This window comes from Heliangelus exortis, chromosome 1 (genome assembly GCF_036169615.1).
Source record: "Heliangelus exortis chromosome 1, bHelExo1.hap1, whole genome shotgun sequence".
Taxonomy (NCBI): domain Eukaryota; kingdom Metazoa; phylum Chordata; class Aves; order Apodiformes; family Trochilidae; genus Heliangelus; species Heliangelus exortis.
In genome coordinates, this window is record NC_092422.1 from 107,286,653 (window position 1) to 107,307,914 (window position 21,262).

The 21,262-nt window shown below is 40.6% G+C and overlaps 1 protein-coding gene across 2 annotated transcripts in view; it reads right to left on the minus strand.

Annotated features, from left to right (window-relative positions):
* The window catches only part of EPHA3 (EPH receptor A3), a 226,142-nt gene extending 209,889 nt beyond the window's left edge, over window positions 1–16,253 (minus strand). Inside the window, exon 1 of one of the 2 annotated variants that reach the window (XM_071757064.1) lies at window positions 16,021–16,253. In XM_071757064.1, coding sequence (XP_071613165.1) covers window positions 16,021–16,126 — 106 coding nt within the window. In that variant the 5' untranslated portion in view covers window positions 16,127–16,253. The remainder of the gene's footprint in view (window positions 1–16,020) is intronic. The other variant, XM_071757057.1, reaches the window with a different exon arrangement.
* Between the last annotated feature and the right edge of the window lie 5,009 nt (window positions 16,254–21,262).

Below are 21,262 nucleotides of genomic sequence, written 5' to 3' on the forward strand. Positions count from 1 at the left end.
AATTTTGGACTTCACAAAAAAAAAACCCAACATCAAAAAACAAAAAAACCCAAAACAAACAAACAAACAGCAAGAAACAAAAAACCCTCAAAAACAACAAAGAAATAAAAAACACACACCAAAAAAAAAAAAAACAAACAACAACAACAAAAAAGAAACCAAAAACCACCATAAAGGTATTATTCTTCCTGTTATTTGCATGCCCAGGAGGAGACACAGTAGGGAAAAACTGGTACACAGTATTAGAATTTGTTATAAACAACCATAAATATACGCATGTGTGCACATGCATTCATGTTGTGTATGTATGCACTGCCAGCCATACTGCCATCAATGAGCTGCTCTGCCATCTCTGTGAGGAAAAACGCTTCCCCTGCAGTTATATGGCCCTTTGAAAGAAAATAACAGTATTTTGAATTTTACCTACATCAATACACAAAATAGCTTTACTAATCTAACAGAAATAACATAATACACTATTATATATTTATTAACCCTGAATTTATCAATAATTTAATTCTCAATCACCTAAACAAAGAAAAGCAATCCATTAGCCCTATAGTGCAATAGGGCCCTAGGCAGATTATTCTGAAGTGAGGCTTGCATCTCTAAAAAGGAAATACTAATAACAATTCAAAAGGAAAAAGTGCACTTCTTGCTTTTGTGAATACAAATTCCCACAGATTTCTGATCTCCTGGGGTAAGACAGATACGTTTGCTGTGCATCTGCAATACATGGTGGTGAAGGAAGCATGACTTCTGAGTAAATTATTTGGCAATAAGTTGCTAAGGCAAATCACTCAGGAGTAAACTTAAGAAATATATTTATTCTTTCAGAATGAGCTTCCTGAAAACATGATTGCAGCCACTCTGACATTTATGAACTAGGTCCAAATTTATCAGTTTCATCTGGAAAAAAAAAAAAAAAAAAGGCACTAGTCTTAAAATATGGTACTAGCACTTAGAATATGCCCTCAAGGTGTAGAATATCAGCGTCTGTATCTCCCTGTTCCACCTCCCCGCTGCCCTGTCTAGCTCTCAAAGCAAGTTTACCAGGTACTCCTACAGAAAGCACTCACAGGCTTTAAGATAAGGCTATGGGGACTAGTTAAATACTCAGTGCAAGCCATGTGTGTCCCACAACAGATAGGTGCCTCAGCCATGGTGCAACTTGTGTTGCATTATGTCCAGATCAAATCTACCCCAATAAAAATCTTTTTTTAGCCTCTCTCCTTCATTCCACTTTCTGTCTTTCTCCTTCAGACTGGCACTGTTAGGCAAACTACTTTCCCATGCTCATGTATGTTTCACCACGTTTTAGAAAACTTTAGAAGGAAAGTTTTCACATTGACTGTGGCAAGCTTTTAGTCCCCTCAACTATCTAGCCACCTGGTCTTCAGTGATTACAGAGACTTTTTTTTTCCCCAAGAAAGAGATGACTGAGGAAAGGAAAAAACACCCACAGAAGGAAAGCACAATTATGCTGACCCCCTAGATAACTGTCACTTTGCCTGGAAAACTTGATCATTTGTCTACTAATTATTATATTACAGCCAAGCAAAACCAGGGAGTGGATTGCCTGAGTGCTGAAATTGTTGAGAACCCAACTGAAATGCATATATAAAGTATTTTTCCCCATTAAAAAAAATGAAAAAAATACTTTTCACCAACAGTGTACTGTTCTGTTCTTTAATAGAATTTACAATGCAGAAGATTTTTCCTTTCTTTCACTGTAAGTGTAAAAGCGAGCTACTCCAGAGCAACAGGCCCAGCAAAAGCATAGCTGTGTAAGCAGCTGGAACTGCAGGTCAGATACAGTCCTAACCTCAGAGACTGATTTGACATATTATGTCCCAAAAATAAAGCTAATCTTCCTATTACCACTTTCCAGAAGAGTGTGAAGAGGTGTTTTTACCAGTCAGGATGCATGAAAGTTAATCAGGATTTCCAAGTTCTTTGTGAAGCTCATGCATTTCTCACACAACACATTTGCTCTCCTTGTACCTCCTCCTCCTGGAAAAACTGCAGAGTATTGCTCAGCTATCTCTTACTAAGGGTAAATCCTAAACTAGCTGAACAGTGACACAGGTATTGGAAATTCTTTACTATAGAATGTCTTCAAAAGGATCACTGGTTATGCTGGAGACACAAAGGAGTTCTCATGAAACAACCTTAAACAAATAAGTAAAGTGCTGTCCAATAATCTCAGTGTCCTACAGTAGTTCCTATCATGTAATTAACTCAATTTAAAACTAGTAGAGTATGAGGGAGAGTTTACTATCATTAAAATACTGCAGTGCTATACAAATTGACCAACCATTACTTCTGGCTCTGAATATCAGTGATTGGTCCTTCTGTACAGCAGCCTTGCTCACCAAACTGTACACTGCAGCTATTTCTGCCAAGTGGCAGCATCCCAGTAAAATACCAACTAAGAACATGTTTACTTTTTAAAAGCTCTCTCCTGCCTTCCCCACACACAACTGTGAGAAAAGCATTATAAGTTCTCTCAATATGCATTTCTGCCCAGGGGGTAAAAAGATGAATCTCCTTCCCGTAACTGAAGCAGGGACATGGACATGAAATGTGAAGCTCACTTGCTCTCCTTTTTGTGGCATCAGGCAAAAGATGAATGAAGGCTCAGATGGAATTCGACACATGGGCCCACTCATGCTATCAGAAACTGCTTCCAGTTTGAGAGCAGTGGAAGAGGGCCCGTCGTGAGGCTCACTGACAGCAGGTTTCCCCTGAAATAATCTCAGGGAAAGGAAAAGAACCCTAACACTTATTAGGTACCCGAATACAGTCTTAAAGCAGCAGCATTTCCAGAAACACATGGAGTAAAAACTGCTACAATGAACTGAAGGCACTGTAAGTACCTCTTCCAGTAAAAAAAAAAGTAACAAAAAAAGTAACAAACATGTTATTTGCATATATATATATATAACCAAAAATGTTGTGCCACACTGAGAGTCTTCTTACTGGCTAAGAAATGGGGAGGAAAGCCTGCTAGGAGGCAACTTGCAATGTCAAAAGAAGAACTGACAAACAACTTCATCCCTGGAAAGCATTCCCAAAACATATTCTTTACAAAGAAAATATACAGCAATAGCCAATGAGGTGGAATATATAAATCACTTTTTCCTCAACTAACATTCATAATTAAAAGTTAAAAAAAAAAAAAAAAAAAAAAACAAACAACAAAACAAAACAAGAAAACACCACTGCTTTGTCTTTTCATGTTTGGCATCAAATTGTCAGTTTAGAAATATGCTATTTAGTTATTTTAAAAATGCCAACAAATGGGGAAAGTTAAATTCACTATCCAAAAAAAAAAAAAAGTGAATGCCCATAATTGAAACGTGTCATATAATCCTGAGCAGCAAAGAACTTCTTTGCGGCAGGAAGTCAGCCAGAACTTGGTTTTGGTGTAGGACAGAGTGGAGTCAGACCAGACCCTGATGTAGATTTTTTAACTGGTGACCTCTTCCCAGCAAAGAGTCCTTGCACATGGATTTTTATCCACCTACGAGTACAGATCTGACTCTTCTCAACTCTCTGTTACCCCAGTAGTGGTGAGGGTGAAATAAGAGTGGCAACAGATCTGCTTTATATCTTTGGCTTATTCTGAGGCTGGAAGCAACATCTGCAAGCAGACAGCCTGTGCCCAGGCAAGGCCAAAGTTGCACCTCAGTGCACTCACCATAATTGCCAACTAGGATCAGCTATCATGCTGATTTTGCTGAAACTGGGCTGTAATTTGCTACAGTAGACACAAAATCTTTGGGTAAGGAAAGCAAGTAAGTAAAAGCAGTAGATAAGAAGCCATTCCACAAAACAATGCTAACCATCTCTTCATGCGAGGATGTCAAAGTAAGTGTGGTTCTAAGCAGCAGACTTGAAGCCAGATTTGCTGCTTGTCCATTAACAAAAAAGTCAAATCTGCAATTTTATGGTCCTGTGTTTTCCCTCAAATATTGTAATGAAGATGTTATTATTGGTCAGAACAAAATCAACTTAGCATAAGACAGATCCTCCAGGTCTCCATCTCCTAGCTCTTATATGAGGTTCCATTCAGTGGCTGCTGCCTCAAGTGACAACATGGCAAATGGAATATTGTGGAGTAGACCCACATTGACTGAAAATGTCAGTGGAGGTCTGTCTAAGCCTCACTAAGGACCAGGTCCTTAGTGCTGGCCAACAACAGCCTTTTCAGGGGGGAGAGGGGGCCCTCGTGAGAGGCAAAATTCCTGGAGCCTAAATCAGCCTTGAGAGCGGTGGGAAAAATTAGGGGCAAGATTTCAGAGGCCTGAATCAACCCTGAGAGCAGTGGGAAACCCAGTGTGTAAGAAACACCTAAGTGTTCATTCTTTGTCATCTACCACCAATCTACCACCCTGCACCAGGTCTTTTCCCTGTCTCGGATCGCCATCCTGAAGAAGAAAGCTCGCTGGATGCCCCTGGATCTGTGGGTGGCGATATCCCTCTCTCACTCTTTTTTTTTTTCTCTCTCTCTGTTTTTTGCCTCCCAACATAGTTGCCATATCTTCAGGGGGTTATATCACTTTGCTTGTGTTATTTGTCAAATAAAACATTACGCTTGCACCCAGCCCCTGGTGGTTGGACTTTGTTCTCACAGCTCCCAAATTATAAGTTACATCAAACCATAATATCTTCTCTTAAGATTCATCTCCCTTCAGTCTGCAACACTAAGGAAGAAGTAACAGTAAGCTACACAGAGCAAAGTCTTCTAAAAACAGCCAATAGAACATACTTTGTAATACACACCCAACCCAAGTGCCAACAAAGTTTGGCCCATTCAATACAAAACTCTTCTACAAATATGAGATTCCTCCTTGAGATTTCTGCTACAGCTCAAAGCCAGACTACAGTCCTTTGAGAGGCACAATGCTGTGAGGTCTGCCCTTTCAGCTGTTCTTGCCTGTGCCATTGTACTGTACAATACAAATATGATTTTGTGCAGAACATTCCAAATTTGGCAACTGTCATGTTCAATCTGTGGTTAAATTGCTGATGGAAGAACACCACCAGGGTTGAGGCAAGAGATAAACAGACAAGGAGAAACCAAAATTAATTTAAAAGCAGTTACTCCGATACTGAACACAGGAATCTTCACAAAAGAAGGCAGGATAGCCCAAGTTTCCATTATTTTCATTTCAGTGTTCAGTAAGTAAATGTTTCCAAAATTGAGATATTGTGTTACAAAGCTCAGACAAAAACACAGAAGACTAGCAATACGTGTCAAGTTACCCTGTAGATTATTGCTTCTCTAGAACATATAAGGTTCCTACATCAATTTGGATTATTTGGCAAATTGAATTTTTATGCCAGTTACCCTCAGTTTTGAAGAGGAAGAGTTTCATTTTCTTCCCAGATTTTTCTCTTCTCATTAAACACCCTTCCCAGGAGTGTCTGAGACCAGATTTAGATACTTCAGTTTTTCCTGCAGCTGAATACTGAAACCTCACTGCAAGTTTCTCTCGAGAGGCTGCCACAAAGGAGAGAACACAGGACAGCAATGAGCGATGCAGGAATGCCTATAAATAAAAGCCTGGATTGTAAACTGCAAAGCCAGAGGCAAGCAGGGAGGCTCTGCAACCGCACAGCAACCCTCTCCCTGCTTGCTGTGCACAGCATGGATTTCAGTACAGCATGGGATAAGCAGCACTCCCGTGCCCTCTCTACGGTGGCTCAGACCCTGCCAGACAGCAGCCAGAGCCCTCAGCCTGGCTTCCATCACCTGTACTCAACACCAAGTAGAAGCTCTCCAGCAGTCTTCCTCCTTTCGCTTTCTCCTGTGTGTGGAAAATGGACAACACTCTCCTAAATCTCCTGAACACAAGGACAATGACAGTCAGGTTCAAAAACAAAAGCTCCACATGAAAGGGCTGAGAGCAAAGCTGCAGAACTACTGCCATTCCTTAGCAGACAAAATGGGAACGGATTTCAAAGCAGAACAGAAAACGAGGAAACATTCTGCTGTTAGAAATCTTAGAAGTGCCCATGGCACACCAAAACCTTTCCCCCACCCTGTCCTATTGCAGAGAAACTCCAAGCAATAGCAAGGGTGATGCAGTATCTTACCACCTTCTAGTTTACCCTCTCACCAATCTGCATCGAGTACAGGTATGCAAACATACTCCTACCTTAGCACCTTGTAGATGTTATTCTGGCTACTCCAAAGAAAAAGCAAAACCAAGACATTTCTGTACCACCAGCAGTTCTTTTTGTAGGAGTGAGATGACAAATCTGTACACTGCTTTTTCACCGAGTACCTGTCTGTGTTATGTTGATAATCATCCATCCATTCGCATAGATGAAAAGACAAAACAGATTTTATTTCTTTTTTATGAGTTTGAAACATGAGAGTTCTCTTGATATTGTTCAAGTGGCATAAAACTCAATTTAAAAGTATGCAAAAACATATGACTGCTGGGATGGAATGCACTGTTTATCAAAGGGGCCTAATAAGGTTTCAGTTTTATTAGGCTATTTCCTGTAAGTTGATATGTGCCAGTTCTTTTCATTAAGACAAGGATATAAAAATTAAAAATGGATTAAGCTAATGGGTTCCAAATTACTGTGTTGCTTTCACTTCTTTGCACTCTTTTCTTTTTAAAACAGTTCCAATTGGTCTTTTTCCAGTACCTCCTACAAGAGGCATAAACCCAGCCACTTCATGCCTTCCACCATCCCAGAATAGAAGCGGGTGTCTCACAGGATGTGTTGCATTTGCCAGTCTTGTTGGGTGCCCAAATCCTGAGGCACATGAAATGGCACCATATGCCTATGTCTAGCCAAAACTCAGCAGGAAAAATTACTCAAGTAATGTTGATAAGTTCTAAAGCACTTCTCACAAGGGCTTATGCAAGCTGAACAACCAAGTCTTTTTTTTTTTTTTTTTTACTTCTTTTTCTTTACTTCTTTTTTACTCATCCCTTGAGAAAAATAATAATAAAAAAAAAAATCAGTATTTCAGTATTCACTAGTTTTGCAGCACTGAGTTCTTCGAAGATCTCATAGAGCTGGGGTCTACCAGAGCATCACAAAAGTTTCCCTTGAGATGGCTTCTAGCAACTTAAAGGAAAAAAAAAAACGTTGCAACATACTATCCATGTTCACATAAGGTAAACTAAGAATTCAAAACTTGATATGACATGCTCATTTTCTATAATTAGAGACACCAAAAAAAACATCGCAAGGAAGAGACCTGGGCACACACAGCACCCATGACTAGAAGGTCCTAAGTCCCTACAAATTTTGCTGCAGTTCTAATGTATTCAAGGTCCTGAAAACACCAAAAATCACAGCAAGTAACCAGTATTCCATTGAGGACAGAAATTTTTTAGACAGGGACTAGATTGTAAGTCCAGCAAAAGACCTGTCTTTGCTAAACAGGCTGTGATAAACCCCAAGTGAATCAGCTGGCAGCATGCCACAGCTCAAAAAAAAACTGCTTTTCATAGATTCCTCAGTTGGAGCACACAAAAATAAAGCCCTTGCAAGTTGTGTTGAGTTTGGCCGTGGGATGTTTATTTGTTTGTTTTCAAAGTCTGAAACACAGAAGTTAAGACTTGTAAAAAAATTTCTGAGAATCCTGAAGTACCACATTTGGAAAGCCACCTACTCAGGTGTGCCCTGGAATAGTTTTGTCAAGCTTTTCTTTCTGCTTCTGTGAATCAAGGGCTCCAGCTTGCATGAGCTATAAAATGCTTGTGTCCTTACATAGCTACTCCACAGATAAAATAAACCCACAGAGCAAATGACTAAACACCTTGGTTAAAACTGGGAGAGTAAAATGCCAATAGCGTAAGAAATCTCCCCAAGTGTCATGTTGAGAAAATCAAGATGCTAAAACCAGTTTTGTTTTCCAATACAGTGATGTCACCAACATGATATTTTCATTGTTTGCCAGGTTAACAGAATTTATGGAGGTAATTAATGCAGAACATGTGTGCTGAGCTATCCATATGAAAAATGGAATTGCCCCTGACTTCATATGCTGCCTTTGCAACCAAAACCCAGCTAACATCTTTTTTCACTATTTCCATATGTGAGAAATACAAATATTTATAACAAAGGTAAATGCCTAAATGACTGTTCTATTCCCATCTACCCACAAGACAGTTTTTCAGTCCCTTGTCTTTTGCTTATTCCTCTGCTTCCATTACCTTCCCACAAAGAGCTCCGGTTTCTATTATGTTCCACAAGCATAGCATGTTCCTCAGGCCTCTTCTCCAGAATTGCTTTCCTTGGTTTGAATGGACAACTCCTGATCCAACTGCTTGAACACCCTCTGTACAGCCTTAACCCAGCTTTGGGGCTCATCACAACCTACTAGCTACAGACAAAGCAACAGCACTAAATATGTAATTCTCTTCCTCTGTTCATTTTCTCTGGTCATCTACATTTGTCCAGACAGCACCCCTCCTGCAGCTAAACAGCATTTACTAAGGAGCAAAGGACGTGCAGTCTTCCCAGTCAGGAAAAGAAAAAAATGATCTTTGCCTTCTAGTCTTTACGTCTGAATGCTGATTTACACAAAGGAAGAGACAGAAGAAAGAACATGGGCATGAGAGAAAGACTGCAGGGCAGTGTGGGTGGGTGGGCTGGGAACAAAAAAGATTGATGAGGTTTGTCTAGAGTTGGGTTATCTCTAGATGTTTTGGGTGAGCACAGTATATTTTCCATAGCTGTAACCACAGGAACCAGAAAAACTGAACTCTCAACCATTGCTAAGACATGTGCTCTCCAGGTAAATTATAATCTGGGAGAAAAGTTTTTACAGGATAAGGCCCTCACCATCTGAAAACATGTTTCTATATAAATGTCTTAACTGGGTGTTCTCCCCAGCCAGTCATGAACATTGAAGCTGGACAGATATAACTTGGTTTGTTTGTTTGTTTTCTGGTATTTTGTTTTAAAAGAAAGCAGTGCTACAGAAAGATTAAATAGAATGGTAAAAATGCATCAACCCTCTCTTAACTGCAGCCTCTGTTGAAATTCACCACTGGTAAATGGTAGTCACGAAGCTTACTAAAGTAAACAAAGCTTAGACTTTCAGGGAGGCAAGGAATTTCTTAATTCGTGCTCAGTGTTCAGATCATTGTCAGCCCTGAATTCTGGGTTCCTAAGACTGCCATTAACTTGGGAAAGTTTGGATTTCGGGCTGAGTTTCTAAAGACCCGCATCTAACTTTCACTTCATCTCTGCCTACCTGTACTTTTCCTTCAATCCTTCCCTCTCCCTCTATAAGAGATCTCCCTCTAAAATCCTTGCCTCTCAAAGAATCAACCAGAGCAAAATCCCAAAGCTAAAAGCTGCCTTCAAGCTTCTCAACAACTTAATTAAGAAATCCAGTGACACTTGTTGCTATGCGTTAATGCACAATTGTGGGAAGTCTACCATGGGCCAGTATATATTTTTGTGCTTTAACTTTTATTTAAATGGCAATTCTAGATCATTCTAGATTTTCTATTAAAGCATTTTTTCTTAGGCACCAATTTAAAAGTTTTAATTTTTCATTGTTGGCTTCTTTTATGAGACAGGTTTTATTATTAAAATGTCAAATGCAAAAGCCTTTACATCCAAATACAGATATAAAAATCCTATGAGAATACATCTTGAAATTTTTTAAAAATTAACAAAAAAAAAAAAAACCAAAAAACATTCCCACTCCTTATTACACAAAACTGCCCTGACTGAACCTTAACATTCATTCTATTGTTCACTTAATTGCTAGCAAGTTTCAGCCACTGTTCGTTTGGTCTGCTATTCTTCTCTCATCAATATTTTTCCAGCAGATTAATGGGATTTTCCTCCATATTTTGCCTGAAACAGCAGGACACAGTACTTTAATGAAAAAAAAAAAAAAAAAAAAAAGGGAGCGTGACACTTAAGTTATTGCTTACAGTCTGTCTGGTTTAATAACAACTCTGCAAATTTAAGGCTGTGCATGCTGGTGTTCCATTCAGGCTACCCGTCACTCTCACACATTGGAACTTTTTTGTTATCGTCCCAAGATTTCTTTCACACAGGATTATCTCTATTTCTATATCTTTATTTCTTTCATTCATTCACTGGTGAAATTTAAAAGGACTCTTCAGTCCAAAGGGATGAATTTTAATGTTACATCAGTTTCACACTGCAAAGTAAGTACTTGTGCTAGGCTTTACCAAGCCCCTAAGAAGCACCAAACTAAAAGTAGGGAATAAAATCTTAACCCAGCAAATTAGTACCACATTCTGGTTTACAAATTTATACCACAGGGAGTTTGTATCTAATATTCTGAATTAAACTATTTTCTTTTAAGGTTTGGTTCTTGTTTAGAACAGTTTAAATGTATATAAACCCTGCTTCTCTAAAGTGTTTATGGAAATAAGAAGGGGTACACAAGTGAATTTTTAGCAAAATGGATCACATAACAGTAGTCCCAGACATTTGTACATGAAAAAGTCTTCCATTTCACTGTGTCATTTCCTATTGCAAGCTTTTTCTTTCTCAGTAATATATACCTTCAAAAAATTTCAGCAGTGTTTCAACAAACCAAACAATTCATTTTATAAGAAAGAAAATGCTTAAAATCAAAATTTAAAAATCCCTGTATCTCACGCCAGAAAAACTACTCTGGATGCTGGAACTACCTTCGAGAAAGGCAGTTCTAGAGGTTAGAGCCCTCTGCCCCATCTCGGAACTTTTATCTAACACCTCTGGGCAAGTCCAGTCAATTTTGCACCTTAGGATGTCAAAATGATCCTTTTGTGTTTCAATACCACTTCCACTTGAGTAGAGCTTTGAACTTTAACAAAAGCAAGCACATTATTTAATCTGTATTTTTTTACAAAAAAATCAAAGAGCAGCAGTACCTACCTGAATTACAGGTACCTTATGGAACTAACTCAGGCTCTGTATAAAAACCTACAAACAGTACTGTTGTATTTAGTAACAGCTCTGTAGTGACCCTCACTGGTGATAAAATCCAGAGCCCTGAAAACAAGAAAACGAACACCTGCATTCGTATTTCTAAACTTTCATCAAGTGGGGATTACAAGAACAAGAGCAATTACATATGCTCCTAGAGGAAAACTTACAAAATCTCAAACAGAATCAGGACTAAGTATACTAATAGCAATTTACTTAACTCTGGCAGGTAATAAAAAAAAAAATTAAAACTAATCTCTATGCCTCCCCAGATAGGGATAAAAAATTTAAGTTCAATCAGAATGCACTCCTGATTCGCAAAGATTTAATGTAAACAACTGTTAAACTTAGAGTGCTTATTATCTGTTTAATGCTTTCCCCCTTCTGGTAGTGCCTCTTAAGCCTAATTTCCTGAGGCTGGGAGTACAGAAGAGTTCTAAGCCATTTCTATGCCCTGACAGCTTTGCTGGGTAGCAAACATGATTTATCCAAATTAACTGCAATAAGAATTAATTGCTGTGTCCAATTTGGAGATCTTTGGATTTCAAACATCTGCTTTAAGTTTTCTATAGACAAGGTAGTGATTTTTCTTTCTAATACACCATATTGAAATCAGCATAAAGTCACAACAAACTTCGGTGAAAAAAAGGAAAGGCGGCTAAATTGCTCTATGTGCTAGAATACGCTATCAAAAAACACTGACAGAAAATGAGGAGTTTACCCAGCTTACTTCTCCTATTGCACATCAATCAAAACATCCTGGTGTGAATTTTAAAACATGTTAATTATTTGTCTAATTGTACAGTTTAGGATTAGGCACTGAAGCTTTGAATGAGATACAGCTGTATGAAAAACAGCCCTTTAGACCCCTATGACTGACCTTTCTGAAATGAAATTTTAAAAGGCATCACACTTTTAATTTCTTTTGCAGATAAACACTCAAGAGCAAGCTACAGGGACCAGCAGGAATTTGTCATGATAAATGAAGACTCATCCTGACTTAATGATACCTGACACACAGCGAGGCAAGATCGGTAAAAAGCATTTCCCCATGCAATCCCTTTAGGATTCTACTGAAAACTTCCCAGTATTGCCAGCCTTCCCCACTATTACATGCCAAAGCTGGGCAGGCATTTTGCTCCACATGCAAACGCCACATTTTTCAAACCCATGCCAGGAGCTGTTACTGCTCCAAAGGCACAGTAAGTCGTCTTTAGCGACTTTTAAGTGTTAACAGACACCAGCCCAGCTAAAATGGTGCATTTAATTGCACAGTTACACAAAGTTCTGAGATGGTAATCAATGAATAAAAGATGAAACCACATCTCCAAATACAGTCTGAAAAGAGAGGCTGATTGGAACCTTCTTGCTGTAAACCAAAACAGACACTATTTGAAACCAAGTACTGTAAGCAGATTTACCGTATTGATCTTTTGGTAGCTGTGTTTGCAAGAAATTAATTTTATGCTAGATTGAGAGGTTACAAGAAGTTTCCTGTCTGCTCAGTCAAAATATTATTGAAGCAATTCAGGTTGTCAGTAAAAGCTTAAACAAATTTGCTGATAATCCTGTTAATGACCTAGGTCAAGTGTTAACTGTTGTGGGTTATAAAACAGTGAAATTAAGGTTGCTGGCACCCTCAGGCGTGCAATATAGTTCCAGAAGAGATTGAGGAAAAATTATTAAATTGCAGAATGGTGTAGCTCATGCAATTTCTCGATAGCTTAGGAAATACTCAGAAAGAAATAGCATCCTTCTAAAAAAAAGCCCACAATCCTCCCCAAGCGGAAAAATACCCAACAGAATGGAAGAACAGAACATGTGGTTTCTATGGACCTACAGTGTTCAGCTAGCAACTTCAAATTGGAAAAGTTAGATGTTAAATCTTCCTGACATTTTCCTGCCTTGCAGAAAGTGGCACACACCTTACCACTGCACATAGATAAATCTGAACTTTAGAGAACCTTCTTGATCTCCTGCGATTAAAATGCATGCAGCTTTGTGATGAGCAATGGCACTTTAAAAATAATCTCAGTGGAAAATATTACATTTCATCAAGAAAAAACTCTAAATAAAAATTCAATGGGATGAAGCAAAGTAACAAAAACTCAAGCACTCCAATAAAAAAAAAAAAAAGGACTGCATTAAACACCACAAAGTGAAGCCAAGAAATTGCCTTCACCCCCTTTTTTATCGTTTTCTCCATTTGATCCACCTCCACTGAAGTACTAATTCAGACAGTTATTGGTTTTAATATTAATTGCAAAAGTTGTATTTTAAAACAGAAATAATTCTTTCGTGTCAAATAAATTCAGGAAATACTCCTGGTAGCTCTGCATATACTCTTGTAATGCGGCCACTGAAACATTCACATTCCCAAGAAGTTAGACAAAACTATATAAATACATCAAAAATTAGTTCCATCCTTTGTTAAGACAATCTAGAGGAGAATTTCCACAACAGCTTTAGCATAAAGTGTAGGAAAAAATGTGTACATTCTCATCTATATGCGTATATTAATGATCTCTGTCCATAGTATATCCTTCTCATTTTCAGTAGTGGAGAAATAAAACTTTTCTAAATACAATACAGAAATCCATAAACATCTATCTCTAGTTTTGGGAGGAAATTTATGGTAACAGCAGCAGGGAAGTGAGTGAAGTGGTAAGAAAAATATTATTTAAAAGAAGAAAACAATCTTCTGACATGATTTAAAGCTACATGCTTGTTGAGCATTAAACAAATTAGTGTGCCAACAAATTATAATAAATCAGATTTTGAAACTCACTTGATCAGCTAAATATGCTGTAAATAATGAGCTTTCCTTAGTGGGAAAAAAAGCCTCAACAAAACCCAAAACTCAAAACCAAGAAAAGTCCTTTAAGTTGATCTAATTTTTAAAAGAAACTGTCAGTGTTCCTTTTTTATTAAAAGGAATAGCAAAATACATACTTTGAAAAACTAAGCATACAAAAGCGAGTGACTGTCCAGTGACTGTATTTATACTTGTGTTTTCACTGGCATTTTTTAAAATATTTCCATATTGTACAAGTTCTTGAAGCTGAAATGAGAGAATGGAAGCAGAATCTGCTGAAAGCAGACTTGGACAAGTACGCTTAATGTGCATTCAGCGTGACACAAATTTTCCCCTCCTTTCCCAATTCTCAGTGCCGGTGATTTTAAACAGAGAAACAAAAAGTGGGTTTTTGGTGAACTGGGGTATCTTTTTTTTTTTTTTTATAATTACTCTCAGTTTACAGACTGTGTCTGCCTACCACTGCCATGGAGGCAGATCTGCTCTGCTGACTGACAGAACTACACACATTCCCAAAAAGCTTTTAACAATAAGATAAGAGTAAAGTCCCAGTAACGCTCTTGTTTTACTTTCTGAAAATCATTTGTGAACCATTACAACATTTACAAAATAACATATATATCTGGGGGCCTAAAACTGACTTACTGTTGAAAGCACATTCTTTTAAACGACCTATAAAGCACTATGCATGCAAAACAAATTTACATAAAACATACAAACAGATGATCTATTGCTCTTTCAGTATGACGGTATCTTAGATTCCTTCCTAGCAATAAAACCAACCGATTTAAGATTATCCTTGATCTGTGAAGTTTGAATCATCGCTTATTCGTTTTATATTCTTTTTCTTTTTCCTTCCAGAAATCATTTAAAGTTATCTCACTGCCTTATCCTGGAAGCACCCAGAATATCAAGAAGTACCATCAGTATTATTTCTACTGAAGAAATGATTGCTCTAGTACCTTTGTAACTGCTTCTCTACACAAATACTAAAACTTAAGCAGGTGCAAGTTTTACATGGTTGCTTGATGCTAGTTCTTCACAACCTTTGGCCTCTAGATTTTATCCCTAAAGACAATCATGCTGGACATCCTAATTCTGCCGACTGCCTCCACTGTGAAAGTGAGCAAAAGCTGCTTACTTTATTTTTCATGGGAAAAGTGCAATTTTTTTTTTTTTTTTAAAGAAGTATTGCGGTTACTTTTTCAAACAGTGTCTAGTGGTCATTATTTTTCCATCAAATCTAAACACTCACTTTCATCAAATGAAATGTCATCTTAAAAAATTACCATGGGAAAGGAGAAACAGCCTCTCATGCTTTGTTTCCAAAAATTTACACATATTCACATACACACGGACCATTTTAACAGGTTAAAAAAAAAAAAAACAAAAAACAACCAAACAAAAAAAAACCCGAGATGAAAAAGCCATAGAACCAAAAGCAGTTTTTACAGGGGAGAAAGCTTCTTTTTCCTATTAATTAAAACTTTAGAAACAGGGGGCGACTAAAAAAACCCACCACCCTGCATATACGAAAGGGCTCAGTTATCATTGGGGTGAGCGAGACGGGGTCTACCCGTTAGGCTTTATAGCTTATTTTTATCAATTAACAAACCAATCCTATTCCTACGGCTGTCAGCTATCCGCCTGCTCTTTGAGGCTAGAAATGAGGCGGCGGCTCGCTCCGGCCGGTCGCGGCGATGCAGGGCACCTGCCCGGGGCTGGGGTGCTCCGGAGCCTCGGGAACGGCGTGATCGCTGCCGCTCCCGGCCCGCCTCGTCCCCTGCCATCTCCCCGCCTCGCTCCCCACACTGCCCCCGGCCCCTGCGGCTTTCCACGCATCGTCCCCCCCACGCAGCCCCACTCAGCCCCGCTGGAGGAGGTTCCGGGGGACGGCACCGGCTGCCCTTCTCTCCCCAACTTTCCTCAGAGGGTGGTGAGGCGGCTGCCGCCCAACCCCAGCTCCGCTCCGCTCCGTTCCGCACGGGGCGGCGTCCGCCACAGCGCGGCGGTGAGCGGGGCCGCGGCCGCTCTGAAGGAGCGCAAGGCGAGGGAGAGCCCTGCGCTCCCGGGGCGAGGTGCTGCAGCCGCCCGGCACCACCTTAACGGCGAGGGAGAATCAAAAAAAAAAAAAAAAAAAAACCAAAAATTAAAAAAAAAAAGGAGGGGGGAGAGGAAAGAAGGGGAAAAAAAGGAGATCGCGCAGGGGGTCACTGTCACCCACCCACCCGCCTCCGGCGGGACCCGGCCGGGCCGCGGCTCACCTTCGTTGCCGGGGCGGGCGCTCAAACGCCCAGCGGCGCCGAGGGGAGCGCAGAGCAGCGGCAAGAGCAGTAGGAGAGGAGGCGGCAGGCGGCGGCGGCGGTCCATGTCGGCGGGGCAGCGCGCAGGCAGAGCCGCATGTCTCCGCTCCGCATGCCACCGCTCCCCGCCCGCTCCGCTCCGCGCTGCGCCGCGCCGCCGGGACCGGGACCATGCCCCGCGCCCGCCCGCCCGCGCCCGCCTTCGCGCTGCGCCCGGGAGGGGCCGCCCCCGCCCGGCCACGCCGCCGCCGCACCGCCCCGGGCCCTAGCGCCGCCCCGCCCACCTGCCTGCCCGCCGGGAGCGGGGCGGGGGGCGCTCCCGAGCGGGATTTCCGCGGGGTTTGCGCTCTCGGAGGTCGCTATCCTCGTACCGGGGCCCCCCCCCCAGCCCTCGTTGCACGAAGCTGAGGGTGGGTGTGCCGGATTCGGGACGGTGCAAAGCAAGGGGCAAAGCGCAGAACTGCACGAAAAGATGCCCCGGCATATGCGGCGTGTAGCGAGGCTCCCTGCAATACGGGATGGCGTAAATCGCATAGCTGGGAAGCCTCAGCCGGGTGTTTTAGTCAGCTACGGTCCGATCATAGAAACACTGAATGATTTGGGTCCGAGGGGACCCTAAAGATCACCCAGTTCCAACTCCCCTGCCATGGACAGGGACGATTCCCACTAGTCAAGGTTGCTCCAAGCCCCATCCAGCCTGACCTTGAACACTGCCGAGGAAAGGGCATCCACAACTTCTCTGGGCAACATGTTTCAGTGTCTCACCAGCCTCACACTGAAAAATTTCTTTGCTTGCAATTGCTACTCTTTCATAGGCTGAATACAACTGTTAAAGCCTTTAGAGCTTTTAAGTGCTGCCATGGCAGGCTTGCTAGAAAAATGCCAGTTATGTCATTTGTCCCTTTGCTGCCCATAGTGACTCTTGCCCAGTCTGCTTCATGAGGGACCATAACTCGGAGTCTGAAGAACAGATTTATTTCCACCTCAGTAAAGCGATCTGGAGCCCTGGTCTCAGGGCCCTCCTTCCAGGCACTGCTTTCTGTACAGATGCGCAGATCGTCTTTAGAAGTTGTCATGTAAATATGTATCCTAAAAGCATTCTCTCATGTGTGCACCTTACCTCCAGTCCTCTCAGCCCATCACAGAACCCAGAGTACCTGTCAGAGCAGAGGTCAGAGCAGCAGGCATGCTGTCCTGCTATTCCAGTGCTCTCAGGGGGAATCACAGCAGAGCAGCACTTCCCAAGCTTCCCCTTCTGCAGATCATTTCTTCCCAAGTGACTCGTCTCAGGTCTCCAGAGCTACCCAGCATGGTTCTCTGGAAAAGGGAAAACATTTGAGTAATACCAGGGGTCAAATAAATATTTTACTCCAAACAAAAGTTATGCATCCACGTAGCATGAGATGTTGCTCTGAATGCACGTGCTGTCTGCACAGGCAGCAAGCAACAGGCTGACAGGAGAGGAGCCTTTGGCAGCAGATGTGGAGTTACACTGCAAAAGTAACATAAAAAATCTTTGATACCACAAGAAGCAAATCTCCATATTTCACAAGCCAGTTTGTTAAATGCCCAAACAACCTTCTTCTTCATTAATTAAAAAAAAAAATAGCTCTATGTGTCCTCAGGGTCACAGGTATCAGCAAGACAGCTGAGAACTGCTGCCTGCAACATCTGAGCTCTGAGCTTATCAATTTCAATTGCTGCCTGTGGGGCAACACTGCAACACTGTGCTGCCAGCTCGCTTCAGAATTGACAAACCTTTTTTTTCCCTTAGCAGCAGAAGAGGAGGTGTTGGGCTAATTGTAAGTCAGGGCCTGTGCCAATTTCTCTCCTGCACAATAATGGCATGCCCCAAACTATCTGGTTTAGCTCCACCAGATTTGCACTGCACTAAAGGGGCTGCAAATGTAGGTAAATCAAACCAAAGGAGAGATAAGGCCGTGAGAAGTCAGTCTCAATCTAGTACTTGCCTTAAGGGAGTACAGCTGAGGACATGAATGTTACTTTCCTTCTCCATTTCTGTTTCCAGGTTTGATAATTCAATCAATCACATCAAGGAATCACCAAATCTAATAACACCTGTTATTCCATGTCTCCACCTTTCCTTTCACTTACACTTGTATTTAACACCTACTCTGGTCAAATTTCCAAAAGGAGCAAGCAAGATGCCTGGGGCTCCCGAGGAGCCACCTCTGGTGGCAGAGAGAAAAGCAGGGTGGTCTAGCCATACAGTTATAATGATGTGTGACCCAGATAACGAGATGTCCTCTCCTTTGCCTTTCTCAAGGCCCATTTCATTCTACCTTTTTGTTATTTGACAAAGATGCTTTTCCACAGGAAAAAGTCACAAAATACAACTAACTTCCTCAAAATGTTACTCTCCCTAGTAATAAAAACTGGGGTATTTTTGTTTGGGGATTTTTTTGAAGATCTTCTCCTAATCTTTTTCTAGACTATCTGTCTTCCTTGAGTTCTTCTGTAGAGCAGAGGCAAGCCTGCTATGTAATTCTCAGGACTACTGGTTCTGGTCTCTGTGGAGCCACATCTTTCTTTCATGACTTCAGGTAAATATTTTCTTAAGTTGGATGAAAAATGGATGAAGAAAGATAACAGATCTCTGAAAAAAAACAAACAAAAACAAAACCTAAAAACAAACCTAAAAAAAAAAAAAACCTAACAAAGAAACAACAACAAAAACACAAGCAAAAAACCACATATACACACAAAAAAAGCCCAAGACAAAAAACACCTTGTGTTTTCACTTAGTAGGATAAAATATTTCCAAACAAGCAAAGGAAGGGATTCTTGTTTTTCAGTCTCCAAGATGTATAAAACATCTGCACCTTCCAGCTGCAGCACCTGACTCTGCTCTTGCTCCCCTTCTGGGAGCCAGGGGCTCAGCACCCATCATGGTTTTACCACACAACAGTGAATTGCTGAAGCAGGAAAAGAGAAAAAGGAGAGGCGACCACATTCAGCTGCCAGACCTTGTTTTTCTCCTCCTGGGAAGAGCTGCAGAATTCAGCATTTCTCTTCCCATGCTGCTGCTTTGAAAAGGAGGAAGTTTTACAACATAGGAGTGTGGAAATGTGAGAGGCAACACCCTTAAGGGTCCACAAGAAGTGAGAATTCCCTAGCCAATTCCTAACAGAAAGTGAGGTACAGCATTTCGCCAGAGGTCCAAGCACAGCCCTCTCTTCCCAGCAGCACACACGATTCTCCTGACCCTCTGAGCAGCATATTAACACTGCCATGTCTGGAAGTGATGGGATGCACACCACATAGATTCTCCTATTGCCAGGGGAAAAGAGCTTCTCTAAGGGACTGGAGGTGGCAGCAGGTGCCTGAGCCAAGCCTCTCCATCATCCCCCCCACATTAACTCACCTTGAATTGCACTCCGAAGCTTGGGCTCACCAGCGTTGAGCATGGTACCACCTCAGCACAGGAGCTGCTTTTGAACTTCTCTCAAACCTACACTTGTAGGTCTGGGATTGTTCTCATTACTCACTCACAAAACCCACAGCTGAGAGAAAAAGATTTGGTCTTCTGTTGTGATGGCATTTTCTACAGGTACAAATCCAAGCTAGAGAAAAAAAAAACAAAGGAAAAAGAAAGTATGGTAATCAGAACTGATGGAAAAGAGCTGGTAAGAAAACATCATGGAAAAAACATTTCATATTACAACTGATTGTGCTCAAAGTATTAATGTTACCAGCTCCTTCAATGATTAGTTGTAAGGTAACAAGGGGTAACTACTAGAAATTCCTCTGCAACTTTTTCCGAGGTAACAATGCAATTACTAAGTAAAGACTTCATTCAGAAAAAGGTGGAATGGTTCAGAAAAGGAGGTAGAAGAAGGAAGAGAAGGAACAAATTAAGATCTACACAGTAAACAACAGACTGTTGTCTGCCTCATGACAGCACATGAAGCACACACACATGCATATACAAGTGTTTTGGATTAGATTCACCAGCCATACCTCGAGGACAATTTGCAGCCTTCTTTTCTCCTTGTGAGGGTTAGAAATGCACCTCTTAGAAACAAATAAAAGATCATATTTTCGTATTGTATTGTGGACAGCTGTTACAAAGTGTCATAACAAGGGGCAACATGGATAAAACTGTCAAATGCTAAATCTGAGCTCTGCAGATTTTTTTCACCAGATTGGGAAACACTACTTTAAACAAATACTTTGAGTTTACTCATATTAAACACATTCTGAATTAATAAATATCTTACCACCTGAAAACTCACCCAAGAAAGATGATAATAAAAATAAAAACATTATATTGTATTGTTTAATACAACCCACATAACTGGAATTTTTGCCATCGAACCTCTACAAAGTACACCTCTCAAGCTAAAAATGAACAGCATTTGGAAATTATTTGGAAAAATTTGAAATGAAAAACATGTTTTAGAAAACTGCAGGTTCTGGGGAAAATTCTAAGCAGGAAAGAAAGATAAATTAATTTTAGATTTTTCACTATGCTTTTTTTCTCTGTGACACATAACCTGGAATGCATTGTGTTCGTTCTGTGCAAATTGCATGTTTACTCTATTAAGAGTAATTTTGTGCGAGCTTAAAGGGCACCTTTGAAGAAAGAAAATAGCCTCTAGTGGCATCTCTATATAAGCAGAGTGCACATGGTAATATCTTTGCCCTAGCATCCATAAAATAATTCTAGAGAAACACATAACCATGATTTATGATTTTCTGCCAACCCTGGACTTTAATTTCTTTAATATATTGAAGATCAAAATCCTTACTAAACACAAATTTTATCTCTTACATTTTTCTTTTGTAAACAGGAAAGTGACACATTCTGTGATTGCATAATGGAAAAAAGAAATCATAACACATGGGCAGAATGCTCCAGATCTCACGTTTGCATACTAAATAGGAAAACAACTTTCTGCCTAATGAAAAAATGTTACAGATTATTAGGAACAGCCACAGAAGTAATCAATCAATTTATTCAATGGACTGGGCCACAGTCTGCTTCCACAAAGGCTTTTTAATGTTTAAGGCTCTGGAGTTGCATTGTTTAATTAATTGAATGGCATGAAACTTCTCATATTAGAAATGTAAAGATAAAATATTTTCCTTAAAAACAAAAAGAAAGGATTAATGATAGGTTCACCACTCATAAAGAAAGGTAGATGGACAATCCTCCATTTATTTTGGGAAGAAGCAATGT